This window comes from Carcharodon carcharias, chromosome 11 (genome assembly GCF_017639515.1).
Source record: "Carcharodon carcharias isolate sCarCar2 chromosome 11, sCarCar2.pri, whole genome shotgun sequence".
Lineage (NCBI taxonomy): Eukaryota > Metazoa > Chordata > Chondrichthyes > Lamniformes > Lamnidae > Carcharodon > Carcharodon carcharias.
This window is the reverse complement of record NC_054477.1, coordinates 119433222-119449894: the sequence shown is the minus strand read 5'-3', so window position 1 is coordinate 119449894 and position 16673 is coordinate 119433222. Positions and strand designations below refer to the sequence as shown.

General features: G+C 44.7%; 1 protein-coding gene across 1 annotated transcript in view; it reads right to left on the bottom strand.

Moving 5' to 3' along the window:
- Positions 1-14009: 14009 nt before the first annotated feature.
- The window catches only part of LOC121284451 (palmitoyl-protein thioesterase ABHD10, mitochondrial-like), a 79434-nt gene continuing 76770 nt past the window's right edge, over positions 14010-16673 (bottom strand). Inside the window, exon 5 of the mRNA XM_041199922.1 lies at positions 14010-15610. Within this exon, the coding sequence (XP_041055856.1) occupies positions 15269-15610 (342 nt within the window). The 3' untranslated portion in view covers positions 14010-15268. The remainder of the gene's footprint in view (positions 15611-16673) is intronic.

Below are 16673 nucleotides of genomic sequence, written 5' to 3'. Positions count from 1 at the left end.
GGTCATCTGAATAAAGCTATTCATTCCTGTATGTGTGGAACTCCTCCACAGCTGTTCAGATTAGAGTGGACTCCTCTGCATTGGTTGCAAGATCTTGAAATGTCTTCTCCATGGAGATAGGGGCCAAAACCCGCCGGTGGGATCTTCCGGTCCCACCGAAGGCAACAGATGTTTGAATAACTCGCCGCATTTTCTGGCCCTGCCCCACCCTCCTGTAACATGGCAGGAAAATTCTTCCTAAGGTAATTTTTCCAGGTCATGGAACAGAGGGCTAGGGTATATGGCAGAGAGATACACTGCAGTCTTCCTGGCTCTCTCTCCAGAAGAACTTGGGCTGACAGACATGAAAATTTGTCAAAAAAGTGAATTGAGTCTCCAAAAACTTGAAAGACAAGAATGCAAGAAAGAAATTTTTAAATAAGTTCTTCCACAGGATATGGGCATTGCTGACAAGGCCAGTATTTACTGTGCATCCCTAATTGCCCTTGAGAAGGTGATGAGCCACCTTCTTGAACCGCTGCAGTCCATGTGGTGTATGTATACCTGCAATGCTGTTAGGAAGAGAGTTCCAAGGTTTTGACTGAGCGCCAGTGAAGGGATGGCGATATATTTACACGTAAGTATGATGTGTAGCTTCGAGGGGAACTTGCAGTTGGTGGTGTCTGCTGCCCTTGTCCTTCTGAGTGGTAGAGGTCGTGAGTATGGAGGGTGCTGTTGAAAGACCCTTGAAGGGTTGCTGCAGTGCATCTTATAGATGTTGCACACCGCTGCCGCTGTGCATCTGTGATAGACAAAGTGAATACTGAAGGTGGTGGATGGGGTGCCAGTCAAGTGGGCATTTTTGTCCTGGACAATGAAAAGTTCCTTGAGTGCTGTTTGAGGTGCACGCATCCAGGCAAGTGCGGAGTATTCCATCACACTCCTGACTTGTGCCTTGTTGATGGCAGTCAGACTTTGGAGAATCGGGAGGCAAGTTACTCTGCAAAATTCCCAGCCTCTGACCTGCTTTTGTAGCTGCAGTATTTATATGGCTGGTGCAGTTCGGTTTCTGGCCAATAATAACCCCCCAGAGTGTTGATAGTGGGGGATTCAGTAATGGTAATACCACTCCTTGGGGTAGTGTTGCAGGCTCAACCTTCTTCAGCTGCTTCACCAATGACCTTCTCTCCATCATAAGATCAGAACTGGTAATACCATTGAATGTGAAGGGGAGATGGTTGGATTCTCTCTTGTTGGAGATGGTCATTTCCTGAGTGGCTCACTTCTGTGGCACAAATGTTACTTGTTACTTATCAGCCCAAGCCTGGATATTGTCCAGGTCTTACTGCATTTGGAAATGGGCTGCTTCAACATCTGGGAGTCATGAATTGTGCTGAACATTGTGCAATCATTACCAGTTCTGGCCTCATGATGAAGGGAATGTCATTGATGAAGCAGCTGAAGATGGTTGAGCTTGCGACACTACCCCGAGAAACTCCTGCAGTGATGTCCTGGGACTGAGATGGTTGACCTCCAACAACAAGCATCTTCCTTTGTGTTGGATATGACATCAACCAATGGAGAGCTTTACCCCGGATTCCCATTGAGTCTAATTTTACTAGAGCTCCTTGATGCCACACTTGGTCAAATATTGCCTTGATATGAAAGGGAGTCACTCTTACCTCACCTCTTGAGTTCAGCTTTTTTGTCTATGTTTGGACCGAGGATGTAATGAAGTTGGGAGCTGAGTGGGCCAGGCAGAACCCAAATTGAATGTCAGTGAACAGGCTATTGCTGAGTAAGTGCCGCTTGATAGCACTGTTGATGATCCCTTCCATCACTTTGCTGATGATCGAGAGTAGACTAATTGGGGCTGTAGTTGCCTGGGTTAGATTTGTCCTGCTTTTCTGGACATAGCTGGGCAATTTTCCCATTGCTGGGTAGATGCCAGTGTTGTAGTTGTACTGGAACAGCTTGGTTAGGGTCTTGGCTAGTTCTAGAGCACAAACCTTCAGTACTATCACCAGAATTTTGTCAGGGCACATAGCCTTTGCTGTATCTAGTGCCTTCAGCCATTTTAAATAACTCAGCTTCAAATAAATCAGCAAAAGGTACTAGCTGTGTCCTGGGCACAGTGTGAATCTCGCTTAGATCACATTCTCCCTAATTGAGAATGTCATGTAAGAATTGCATCCACAGGTAGTACTATAGCATGACAGATCCCATCCTCAACCTACAGATGACCTGAGCCAGCTAATATCGCACATTTTCACTCATGCTTTGTGACACCCTGAGCTGCAAAGAATGGTTAGAGTTAACATTAATCTATGCTTTAGCAGCCCAGGACACAGATAGTATACTGTGGACCTATTTTTGCTGATTTGTTTAAATCTGTCATTTCTTTCTTGCATTCTTGTCTTACAGGTTTTGAAGACTCAATTCACCTTTTTGACAAATCACAGATGGGAATTATGGGCATATCCATAGGTGTTGGGTTGGTGGGGGGTGTGCGGGGAGGGATAATTGTTTAGCTGTGCAAGTGGCCTCAAGGTGGGGAGGGTGAGGTCCACATGAGGCACAGGCACGGGTCTATCAAACGGATATCCACCACAATCACGATGGGATCAAGGAATATAGAGGAAGATTGAGGTGAAGATTGAGAGATCTTGGAGGGAGGGAAACCCGAACATTAAGTGCCTTCAGGATGATGGGAGGGATTTCCACACACACACACTGCAAGGGTCCAAGCTAGTCTGGCACTGAAACCTTAGCATCAGCATCTCCCAAACTGCAGCCATGGCGTAGTATAAAATTAAAACAAGAAGAAACTCTGCTGGTGAGGTATCTGAGGGCAGATTCGAGGGCAGGTGCATGCACTGGGACCAATTAAAAGAGCACCCAACTGAACATTTCCAAATGAGGAGAGATGCATAGCTGAGATATTAAAGGGGCCTTTCAATGACAATGCAGGGAATCAGGAACGTGAAGCAATGATGCACATTTCATGCAAGACCAACCCACAGTAGCACTAATTGATCTCCTTGTATTAACCCCTTGTTTGCAGCATGGAAATTCCCCAGACCGGTAACAAACTCCAGGGTAATTGGGCGATTGGATGAGCTTCAGATGCATGTTAGAACCATGTCGGTGGCAGGTTCACAGAAAAGAAGCCTCATGGCCCCCTCAAATAATCTCATTTCCTGACTAGACATTTTCCCTCATGTGAATTCCAAAGACTGTAGTACTAGAGTGCAGTAAATGAGGATCCTAGCACCTGGGCTGAAAGCAGCACATCCAAGCACCTGGCCAGAGCAATCTCATAGTAGTGGATCATGTAAAGGTAGGGGGTGGTTGGTAGGGAGGTGCACCTTGAAAAGCACCTGCGCTAGTCAGCATTTCCACGGTGAATAGTTGCCGACACTGGAATACAGCTCTTGGACGCATATTCACTGATAAGTCATTGACAGAATGCTAATGCTGACTTGTCTATTTCTCATTGATACTGCAGGGAGGAGACTATCAGGAAGATAGAACCTGGATTTATTGCTGCCTGCATAATTGTATACAGGCAGGAGAATCAGGAGACGATTGCGACAGAGGTGCCTGGCTCGCCAAAGGGAGGAGCAAAACCCTGAAGACCAAGGGGCAGCAGAGCCCCTTCCAGATGCAGAGAATGAGGCTCACAGCAATGTCGTGCGTCGGCGGCTTGCAAGACCAACGGTGTACAGAACTCACCTGTCTTATCTGCAGATGAGTGAGAGATGGTGTCGCCAATGCCTCCGCATGTCCAGGGATCTGGTGAATCACATTTATCACATTCTCCAGGAATTGGCACCATGGAGACTGGGAAGGCATCCATTGCCACTTGCTGTGAAAGTAACCGATGCACTCAACTTCCACACGAATGGTTCCATCCAGGCTCCACTGGAGGCCTCTGTGGGATCTCTCAAGCATCCGTTCACAAATGCCTACATGAGGTGACCGATGCTTCTTTTTGCCAAGGCCCACAATTATGTCAATTTTGACAGAGATCAAGCAGGCCAGGACACCAGAGCACTGGGCTCTGCTGAGATTTCCAGATTCCCACAGGGGCAGGGTGCTGTAGACTGCACTCATGTGACTATAAAAGCTCCCTGGCAACAGGCACTCCAATACATAAACCAGAAAGGCTTCCATATGCTCGACTAGCAGCTGGTCTGTGACCATAAGAAACTGAACATGCAGGTTTGCGCCAGACACCCAGGAAGTGTCCACAACTCGAGTGTTTCGCAGCTCCTGGACATCTTCAAGGGACCACACAGGATCCAGGGCTGGCTCCTCAGTGACAAAGGGCACCTGCAAAGGACGTGGCTGATTGTGTCTGTGCGGAGGCCACAGGATCCTGCAGAGAGAAGATACAATGAAGCTCATGGTGCTACCTGAGCATTGGTGGAGCACACCATAGGCAATCTTAAAAATGTGATTCTGATGCCTGGACAGATCTGGCGGAGCACTCCAGTACACTCCCCAGAAGGTCTCACAGGTCACCGCGGCTTGCTGTGCGCAGCACAACCTGGTGCTGGAAAGTGGGGAGGACTTTCTAGATGCTGACAAAGAGGAGCTGCACATCTCCTCTAATGAGGAGGAAATCGAAGGGGATGAGGGCGTTGAGTTTGAGGAAGCCAAGGCTGCAGGGGAAGAAGTCATAGCATGGGACAGATGAGGCAGACATGTGCATGAGGCCCTCATAGCCACCAGATTCCACTAGGAGGATGACAAGTTGCAGTGAGTACCCTCTTGGACAAGTGCCCTCCATCATGGGCCAACATGGACACCTACGTTCCTATTCCTCTCATTTCAACTATGCATTTCAATATGAGAGTGAATACTTACACATCAGTCTCACATTGTCCTGATCCTTTGAAAGATGAAGCAGCCTTGGGAGAATGTGTCCTTGTGAAGGTGAGGTGCTAAGTGGAGAAGGGAGTCCGGCATCAGGCATCAGAAGGTGCTGCCTGTTAAAGCATCTCTCCAGCATTACAGCTGCAACGGCAGCCTAAAAGAGCCAGGAGTTGTTCCACAACCCTCAGTGGGCTTGTAGCTGTATGCATTCAATGAGACCATAAGACGTAGGAGCAGAAGTGGGCCATTCGGCCCATCGAGTCCGCTCCGCCATTCACTGAGATCATGGCTGATCTGATAATCCTCAGCTCACTTTCCTGCCTTTTCCCCATAACCCTTTATTCCCTTACTGATTAAAAATCTGCCCATCTCAGCCTTGAATATATTTAATGACCCAACATCTGCGGTAAAGAATTCCACAGATTCACCACCCTCTGAGAGAAGAAATTCTTCATCATCTCTGTCTTAAATGGGCAACCCCTTACTTTGAGATTATGCTCTCTGGTCCTGGACTCTCCCACAAGGGGAAACAACCTCTCAGCATCTACCCTGTCAAGCTCAATCTGACAAAGCTCCTCAAGGAGATCCATCTCCAGCAACGGGACAACGCTATCTGTGTAACCTGATAATGAAACTGCTAGGTGATACTCGGACCAAGGCTGCTGAAGGTGTTCTAACCAGAGATGACTCAGTCTCAGTTTTCCTTCTTCTCTATCACATTAACATCCGGCACTCTCAGTTAAGGATGTTGGCCTACTTTTATCCTCACCTCACTATGCACTTGAAGATGACAACATTCAGCCACTTGCATGTCAGATAATAAAATGCCTCCTCTTTAAGATACAAATTGTGCCGAGGGCCAGCCCTGTTCCTTGAAAACTCCAAAATGCTCAGACACCATGAGGCATTCAAGGTGACGAATCGTTGCTAATAAAAAGCAGACTTCAGCTTCAGTACATCCTCGCTCCTATCCCATTGCTCCCCTCAAAATTGTCTAAAGCTATGATGTGTGCTTCCAGAGAATGTTCAAAGGCTGTATTGACCACCAACATTCACTATTTGCAATTAGCATCACACGTCTCAGCAAACGTTTAGGCAATGGGACACACCGTGCTGCATTCCCAACATTGTGACAAGAGCTTTTTGACCGCAATACGGACAATTACAGGTTGAGAAACACTCAAGGTTGTAGGTTGGAGCGCCAGGGCAATAATGTGGCTGAGAGTCGCAGCACTTTAGCACCTTGAAGTGGCAAGGTGCTCCCACTTATTGGTGGGCTTAGCAGTTGTACACTCGGACAGTCAGAAACACGGCCGGCAGACAGGAGAGCACTTGAGTTCAGAGTATGGGCTCATAACATGAAAACTCTGCCGGATGATAGGGAGCATCTGAATTTGCATGATTTCTGACCCTTCTCCATGCGTTAACATATCTCTCCTTGTACGCTACACCTTCACCTTTCAAGAATGCAGAGAGATTGGAGAACACCTCTGTCTCAATCTTACACAGCCAAAACAAACATGACATGACCTTGTAAAGCACGTGAACAAGGTTCCTTCCACAAGCATACTTGACATTCAGGTGGAGACAGCACTGATGTCGAAAATGATATGAGAAAGGGGCACACACTGTGGTGATATGGAGGCACACTACATTGACAAGAGGTCCATGATAGGGACATCAGCGATGATTGGGGGGAGGGACCATGGTTTCCCACCTGATGACAACAACAAAGTTCATCACAAAAAGGAGAAATACACAAGAGATGTGAAATTGGTGCGATATTATTTATAGTTGTGAACATTATATATATGTTGTGAACACCAGTGCCAACGTTGTGCTCCTAATTTTTTTTAAACTTTCCTAGCCCTACCATTTAGGCCTGGGTGCATCCCTGAATCCACAGCGGAGGTGGAAGCAACCTGCTGACTGCTACACCCTGTTGTTTATGACTTTGGCAGCCTTCCTTTGGATGGTTGCAACTCGGAAGGCCCCGGACTGCTTTGGGCGTCCTGCTGTGGGACAGGTGCACCCTCCTCGGCCTGTGGAGCTGAAGGTGATGGGGTCACAGGAGGAGGGGATTGGGGTCGGCTGGACAGTCCCAAATTCACCTGGGTGAATAGTCCCAGGGTGTCCAGATGCTGGTCCTCTTCCCCATGGGTATCCAAGGGCCCCTGGCTGACTCTTTCAGGAGAAGGGCCAACTAGAGTGAGATCCAGGTGCCCACCCCCTCTCTCAAGTATCCATTGATGGATGCCACCAGTAGCTACCGCAATGCAGTGCAGGACCGATGTCCTGGACCAAGGTCTACATGTCAGCCACCTTCCTATCAGTGTTGACCTTGGCGCGTTGGCATACCTGCACTATCACCTCTGATCTAATGCGGATGGGCTCCTACATCGTCTGCTGCAATCTGAGGAATGCAGTTCAAATCCCTTCCTGTTGTTCCTGTAACTGTCATGGCAGCTCCAGCAACTGATTTAGGACTGTGTCCAGAGGCTCGTCATCTGACTCAGTGTCTGCAGATTCTGGCCTCCAACAGTCCTCTGAGTGCCAGCGACCTCAGATGTCCATGCTTCCACCTGCTGTGGACCAGATTCTGTGCTGTGCTCACCTGATTGTGACCCCAAGACTGCTCTAGAACTAGGATCCACTGAGGTAGGAGTCTCTGTGCTGTTGGAGGGTGTAGCTGAGCGCTGTGATGGATGTCCAACAGAGCTGTCCTCAGGTTCCTCATCTGAGGTATCGTTGAGGCTTCAGCTAAGGTCTGACTGGTTGGGGGCCTCGGGTGCTTGGCAAAGGTGCCTATGCAAGTAGGTAATTAGTGCATGACAGGCAACTGTAAAACAGGACAATGCAGTTCGATTGTCTGAGGGATGAGCTGGTGCAAGATCCTCACGTGGGTGTGTGCCACTGACCTTGCCGTAGGCATGGTCCACATCTCTCCAACCAGCTCAAGGTCTCTATTCTCAAAACCAGCCAAGACCTTGAGTTCCAGCATTCCAACTCCTCTCTGGGGCCTATTCCTCTAATTGTGTGTGAGTTTGTCCTGCATAAGGACAGATAGAGCGTGTGAGGAGGATGCATGTCAGGGTAGATGATAAGGATGCCTGGGATGTGTGGGTGGTGAGCAGAGCCATGGGTGGAATAAGGAAGCAGTCTCCAGAGGAGATGAGCCTAGATGGAGGTGTGAAGGTCTGCGAGAGAGTGAATGGTGATGTCCCTTGAGCTGGCAGCATGTGAGGTGCCAGTGAATGTGTGATGGCCTTGTCAGCATGAGTTCAGAGTGATGAGATGGTTGACTTGCCCTGGTGGCACGGGTGAGATCATTCATCCTCCTTCTGCTGGATGAGTGACCTCTTCTGTGTTGCATTGGCATTGATCACCGCTGCCACTGCCTACAAAACCTGAGTGGCAAGGAGGGTGGCCCTCCTCCAGCCATCACAGGGGTAGAGAACATTGCCGCAGATCACAATTGCATCCCAGAAGGTGTTTCAATGAGGCGCCACTAAATTTTAGAGCAGCACGTTTCTTCCTTTTGGGAGCCATGTCTTCCATGGAGCAGTCCTGGGCTGTAGACATTAAAGAAAGCTCTGCATGGGTGCCATTTAAATATGGCATCCAGAATGAGGAAGCGGTGAACTCGCGGTGGGATGGGCGAATCAGAGGCCGTCAGCCCATGATCCGGCATGTTTCCTGTGCGTGCATAATTAATGTGGCGGAAAGCGGATGAGACGGCACAAAAACTTCCATTGCGGCCAGCAGGTAAAATGCTCTTTTTCACAGCCACCACCACACTTAGTGCACTGAGAGGAAAATCCTGCCCAGAGTGTTTGAGAGAGTGAAAGAGAGAGAGCTTGTGTGTGCGAGAGAGGATGGAGTGTGTGAGAGAGAGAGATGGGGACAAGACTGTGTATAAGTCTGGCTCACTCCTAGTCTCATGGTTCTCCCACACGTTCACCACCACCACCCCCTCCCTCCACATCAACACACACTTGCACCCACTTTTACAGTGGGTGAAGGTGAGTGAGTGAGCATCCTGAGATTGGAGTCAGCCAGACACACGCCCTCTCGCCCACTAATGGTCATGTTTATTTATTACTCATGTTTATTTAAATTATCAATTCATTGCTTTGATATTTTTTTGCTCAGCAAGTTGTTTCTTTTCATACTTTTCTTTTGAAATTCACGTTTAATGTTGTCCCAAACCTTATCTTTCCGAAATTTGCTCATCAGCCCCTTGAGTGAGAAAAAAATTGAAATGTAGCTCCCTACGTGAAAAGGTTGAATAAACCTATCTTAGAGAGTGATGAGGAAGAATCCCTTGCAGTACTGAGTGATCTCTTGGAGCTTGAGGTCCTAGAGAATGATTCATCTTTTCATTGATGGATGCAACCTATGAAGTCTTTGTTACCTTTCTAGAAGAATCAGGAGCCGCATTAATTTTGTTGAAAAAATGTTTGACTTGGTAATTTTTTTGGGCCATGGTTAAATGGCAGTGAATGAGCAGGAAATGGTGACCTAGGCCCTGTTCAAAGCCTGGGCCTTTCCTCCGACTGTATCCGTCATTAAAGTTTAAGTGCGTTTCCTCAACCCTATGAGACAGCGGACAGGAGTGTCGCCAATTTTTCACACAGTTTTGTTTTATTTGTTTCTTTCTAATCTTGAGACATTGGATACAACTTGTGGTGGAATAGAATTAGACATTTAAAAGTCCCTAAAGTGGTTGTTGTGGGGTAGAGAAAGGAGAAACCAAAAAAAGAAATAAATGTCAAAAAACATCGTCTGGGAGAACGGCCAAGGGAAGTGGGGTGAGATGGTGGGGTGGATATGAAATTACACCAGCGAAGAAATTTACCTGCTCGCACCAAGCCCTGATTTTCCATGATGTCACTCCCATTGGTGTCTCCAGGAATATATCCAGCCAGAGTTGGCAACCCTATCTGTTCCATCACCTGCAAGAGTACCCTCAGAACATATTAGCCTTAAAAGCTCTTTCTCCATTTTCTGCTCTCCCTGGGGTGATTTTGCAATCAGGCACTCATATTTTGTACAATTGGGGCTTGCAGCTTATAACGCTCTATCCATTAAAATCAATGGGTAGAAAACCATAAGCCATGTGTCTTCAGTTTTACCAGCTGTGTTCTCCTTGAATAACACTCCCCACTGGGAATACCAAATCTCGGTAATCATCCGTTATGCACTTCAAAATTGCTAACCGTAATCAAGTGTTGTTAGCGCCTGCATCTTAAATAGACTGAAGATATCTGTTAAGCTCCTTGAATTGCTGATGAAACACAAATTACAGCCACCATCTAAGTGGCTGCCTTGTGAAAGCACTAAAGTGCAGGCACTATTGAGCAGAAACAAATGGGCAGAACATGGGCGCAGGTGCTTATTACAGCTCATTACAAACAAGCAATGTATCATTAGTTCATCATTTGTGTACAGACAGGAATTATCAGCCTACAACGTCAAAAATAATGATAAATAACAAAATGGCATTCAACCGCCAAGCACAGTGAGAGACTCTCAAGCAAGCATGGCACAAAGCCAATGCCTTCATCCATCCCTCCAACACTGACTTAATATGCAGTATTTGAAATCGGCTGTGCAAATTGAGACTTAAACTAACGTCACACGAGACGACATCAACCTAGGCTGTAAACCGATCTATTTTTGCTGAACATTCATCTGTAAAAGCGATGGGAGAATCCATCATAGATCCTCCCCAATTTTCCTTTCCATGAGAATCAGACAAGTTCAATAATAGTTGCCCCATGCATCAGCTTACTGCTCAAGTGGTGAAGGCAAATAATGGCCCTCTGCTACCTGTACCCAGAATTAAAATAGTTCCAGCTATGTGTCAGCCATGGCTCAGTGATAGCTGAAATTGTGGGTTAAAAGATTGAGAGTTCAAGTTCCACACCAGAGAAATGAACACAAAATCTAGGCTGACACTTGAGCACTGAAGGAGTGTTGCACATTCTAAGGTGTTATCTTTTGGATGAGATGTTAAACCATGGCTCTATCTGCCTTCTCAGTTGAACATGAATGATACTGTGGGATTATTTGAAGAAGGGTCCTGACCAATATGTATCCCTCAATCAACTTTAGAAAAACAGATAATCATAGGCAGATCTTTTGTTGTATAAAGATTATGGAATAAATTATTAAATTGCACAGAAACTTAGGCCAGAATTTTAGGGTTATGATCCTTGGCCAGATCTCAGGTCATGGGGAGAGATCCGGTTAGGGACCAGTAACGCTTTGTTTCAAGTAAATAAAGGTTGAGATTCCAGACACCAGCTTTTGGAATAAAGCCACAAGATTCCACAGATTTTGAACAAACCAAATCAAAGTTACTATACAAGTTCAGAAAGATAAAACAATTTACAATATCTATCTTATACTCTCAACATTCAGGGTAAGTATGAGGCATATGTGAATTACTAGACAAACTGTGGTCGAACACAACACTGTAAATGACAGATGCAACCAATGCATTTCTCAAGAACCCACCCAGACGTTAGCATTCACTGTGAGTTGCACAATCTCTTTAAACTCTGTCTTCTTCACAAGCGATTCCAATTCTGTACTTTCAAAGATCTAGCCTCAGAAGTCCCTCAAAGCCACTCCGACTTGGACTACCTCAACTGCTGCCTACTTCCCGGGGTTTCAATCTCATCTCCCGAGACTACATTCCTCCGGATTCTCGGTTCTGCACTCAAGCCTTTAATTACTGGTGTAATTTCAGCTGCCCAGAGATTCTCCCAAACCCTCTCTGCCCAGAACCTGCTAACTCAGCTTCTCAAAGCTAACAACAGCACTTCAGCTGTGTGAAGCTAGCCATCTTCTTTTCCGACTGTTCCTGACTCACTCTGATTGACTAAAATTGACTGACCCCTGAAATGATCTGGGTGGCCACATTCTCATAGAATCCCATCCTTGATACTAGGTAGGAATCACTGTAATAGCATTGTAACTTTTAAGATACAGGATGTTCCAATGTCCACAGGGACATACAGATCAATGGATTTCCTAACAACAAGCTCTTTTGGGAAAGGAGACAGCAATGACAGGTATAAAATTGGGACAGAAGCCACTGCATTGCAAGATTGATGTCTTAGTTTCTGCATTCTCCCAATGCAGCCAGCATAGAGAATGGACATTGCACATGGGCATGGCGATAAGGATCTGGAAGTGGCTCCTAACCAGGCAATGCACACTGCGGGATCACAGGCAAGAGGCAATGAGATATGTGCAAGGGAGCCTTGGGACATGTTAATACACGGATATTTTATATAATGCTTACTATCTGCTGCGTCTATATCATTAAAGCCTTACCTTGCTGCTCCCTCCTTCATTTTCCATTCTATTGCCCTGAGCCAAGGGTGAGGCATTGACAGTACACGGCATGGACTCTCGAAACCAGCCCCTTGAAGGAGCCAGGTTATAACTGAAATCCCAATGGGCATCAAGAATTGTAAGTAGATTTAACACAAAACATGTTAATCCTTTATTTTACAGTGCAACAGATGCAAGGCTTAACATTTAGATACTCAATTCACCTGTGAACCCCAATTGCAGCCATGTAATCTTAAATTTCTTATGCATGCTCTTCTAGAATTTCCCCTTGCCTGCAGCTGAGGTGGAGGCAGGCTGCTGACCTCGCTACCTGTGGCTTGGGATGATATTGGTGGTCCTCCTCTGACCCCCCCCAACCAGGTCTGGAGGGCCTAGGCACATGGAGGCCTCCTGCACAGGTGCAGGACCCTTCTTTGTTGTTGTGGCTAAGAGAAGAGATGTCACTGACAGGGGGCTGGGCACTCTGAGAAGAGCCCACAGATGCAGAAGGCAGCTACTCCTCCTCCCTTCCAAGGCACATTTGTACCTCCCTGCTGACCTGATAAATGAAAGGATCTGCTGGAGACTCCAGGCACCTCATGCCTCTCACCTTGCTACTACTTCCGTTTTTGGAGCACCCTAAGGAACAGGCATTTGACCGTGCACCTGGAACTTGCTTCGATCAGAGGGTCTGAAGGGACCAGGCTACAAAACTGTCTACCCTTCTTTTCTAGCCTCCTCATGGATTTTGGCCCTGGGGGCTCTCTACGGTTTGTTCTCAAAAAGTCAAGGACAAAAGGAAATCTGCAGCTTTCCTCTTTGTTCCTTCCGTATTTTTCAGTCAAGGCACTGCTAGTAACTGGCCCATGCCTTTCATGGGCAGTGGTATTGTTTGGCGTGCTAGGACCAACCAGATAGACTGCAGCGGTGTTTTCCATTCAGATTTGCCCTTGTCCCACATGTTTACTCAGCTTGCACGTGTTGTCTGATGCTTTTAGGAACAGTATCAAGGTTATCTGGATATAAATGGGCAAAGGTCATTGAATCTTCCATTTGATCCATTAAATGCTTGACTGTTCATTTTTAATTAAAATATATTACAACAATTTCACCTTGAAAGCATCACCAATAGTAAAATTACCCAAACGAATTGCTGTATTGCACAATGGTGAATGTTAGGATTCTAATTTTCTTAAATTAACATTTCAAAAGCAGAATACATAATTGTACTGCAGTTTCCATTAACAATTGAAATTCCAATGTTATCACAGGTGGTGTCTCAAAATCAGCAACCTCAGGACTGAGTCCCTGCCAGATTTTGGATCCTGGATGGTTGGATGGTTTGGGCCAGGTCGGGTTGGATCAAGGGTTGCTCGGACCATTCGTAGCATGGGGAATGACAAGCTTGCGAAGTTGGCGTGCCACCGTGCCAATGTAGCACCTAGCCCATCAAGCTGGTGAGTTATTTTTCTTATCCAATAATAATAATAAATTATGCATGGCAGCTTAAAAAAAAACCTGGTTTTCAGGCATTGCCGGTTTTTGTATAGCTGGTTTTGAGACACTGCAGTGTTTTCTTTTTGTAATTTTAGCTTTCTTATCACTTGCTGTTCTCTGCACAACTAAAACTATAATTGTTGACTTTTTCCTGTAGCTTGTCCAAATTTTGTCCTGGTGTAAAACATTTTAAAGTAGGACACACTCTTCTCAGATTGATCAAATGAAGGCATACTTCATTTGTGAACCAATAAAAATCAATGCGCTACAAGGCAAACTGACCACAGAAGAAAACAAAAACAGCATCAGTGCAACTCAGAGGTCTCTCCTCCAGTTTAATTATTTGAAAATAGTAGCAAAACATCATAATTACCAGGGAGATGTAACAATAAACTTGCTAAATCTAAACTATAAACAAACTGAATTATTATTTTGACAATGTGCTTAAAATGGCATTGATTACTATCTATTAAGTTATGAAACAAGAGGTCCTTGAAAAATACACAGAGGAAAAAAATACTTGCATTCAGGACTGACCTGACAGTTTTACAATGAAGACTATTCAATCAAAGTGAAACAATGGGTAACCCTTGAGTTGTTTACTTACCTGTACTCGGGTAAAAAACAGAATCTAAGCCTTTGAATACAGGCGATATGTTATGCTGCAATATTTGATGTTACACGAGAGTTTTCATAAAACTACTAAACTATGGAACAGAGAATCCATTAGGATAAAATATTTCCTCTCAATTCAGTAGTTCCTCAATATAACACTCCTGATGAGGCACCAACCTAATGCACATTTCCAATAAAGAATTTATGAAATACTGAGTGTTTTTCAGGCAGCTTCTAAAATCAGTTTTACAGGATACCAGCATTACCAGTTTTTTTTTCATGGGTGTTCCTAGCATACTGTAGCAGAAAACACAACTATTATACAATGCAAATTTTGAAACTTACAGCATAGATATTATAGAAGTCAGTCACATAAGGTTACTTTATCAAAATATTATATGTACACAAGATCAGAGAAATATAATACTGAATAATACTGAATTGTAATTGGCAAACATGTCTGGCAATAGTAAGGAGCCTTCTGATTGAGACTGCTAGCATACCTAACATTATCTATGTACAAATACAGCGTTTTGAGACATATCCTATTAATCACATGTGAGGCATACAGTTCAGGCACACACATTTAAGTGACCAGAAAATGGAAAATTAAAATCGTTGTACAGCAGCAAGTTTTAGTACAGCTGCAAAAAGGAGCAGGTTTATCAGTACATCTTTACTAACTGGTTAAATGTTACACAGTGTTTACTGCTCAAATTGCATGTGATAATTCAATGCCTCATGTTGGACATTCACCAAAATGTTGGCATCATTTTCTGTTGATGATAACAGATTTTTTTGCTCTCAGGTACATACTCCAAAAACACCTGTTCAAAATGATTCAGCATAAAGTACTGACATCACAGGAAGTGGCGATGTAGACAGCTTCCATTGGTTCAGTGTACTGTTAATTATATACATCTATGTCACCAATTCTAACTCTAGCCATTTAGGCCATTGTCGTAAGTTTGTCTATAAGATCGTCGATTGTGTTTACTATTAATTTGATATCGTCTTTCTCATTCATTCGATGCTGACTATCTTTGCGAAGGATAATGTCAACATCCTTCGCAAGAACAACTTCGGCCACATTCAGCGAGACCTGCCAAGGAATATGATCATCCTTCAAACCATGAATAAGCCTCACAGGACAGGTTATTGGAATGGCACTATGCAACACACAGTGATTTTCAGCATCTTTAATAAAGCTGTAAGGGATCTTGTGAAATCCTGCACCCTTGTGGCTGTTTGGCATATACCATTCACCTTTTGTTTCGATTTCTTTCTGCGTCTATGAGAAACAACAAACAATTTAGAAACTACTGCAAAATATCACAACGGATTATCACAATAGATTGCCATCAGTCATGATTCTCATCATTTGATAATTGTTTATGTCACATAACATAAATACCTACAGTCTATTGGTATCTATCTATCCATCTGTATGTAACTACCTGGAGTACTTAAACATCTATAGGACAGGAAACCCTCATGATTTGCTGACTGGAATTAACTAGCCAAGACAGCTCTACATTATTGCATTAGCTCCTTACATGGTATTTCTAGCCAGAAAGAATCCAAAGCAAGTATTTAATACAGACAAACATCCATTTTTTTGTCAACCAGCTTTTGCCAGTTTTCTAGGTTAGCATACATGAATTAGTAGGGATATTCCAGACCTCTTACTGTCCCAAGTTGAACACAAGTTAACTGGATACAATCACTGATTCATTCTAATTACATAAGGGTCATTTTTTTTCTCTTTCAAAGAAACAGTATATCCCAGGATCATCCTCATATTTAATGGATTAATTTTAAGCACATCTTTTCAGAGACCACATTCTCTTCTGTGCATTATTGCTGTCCCTCAATAAATGTCTTTCAAACCATATCAGCCTTCTCCCTCCCAGTATCCTCTCTAGCCCAGTCTCTGAAGAAAATAGCATGAGAAAGTCTATCCATCATCTTCTACTTTGATTACCTAAATTGGCAATCTGGGAATTCAAACTGAACAAACACACGTTTTTGGTAGTAATTTGAAATGAACAACTTATATAAACAAGAGGTATTGAGCCTTTGTGATGTTTTTCTCTCAATAATACTGTATATCCCATGGTCGCTCTCATATTTAATGGATCAATTTTAAGCACACCTTTTGAGACCACATTTCCTTCTGTACATTGGTGCTCATCAGAAGTGATGAAAGGTCATTGATGTGAAACATTGGGGAGAATTTTCAGCTCAGTGAGCAGGGGTGGGACCCGCTCGCCGAGGCATAAAATGACACGGGATGACGTTGGGAGTGCGTCCCGACGTCACCAGGCGTCATTTCGATTTTCCGTTCAGCAGAC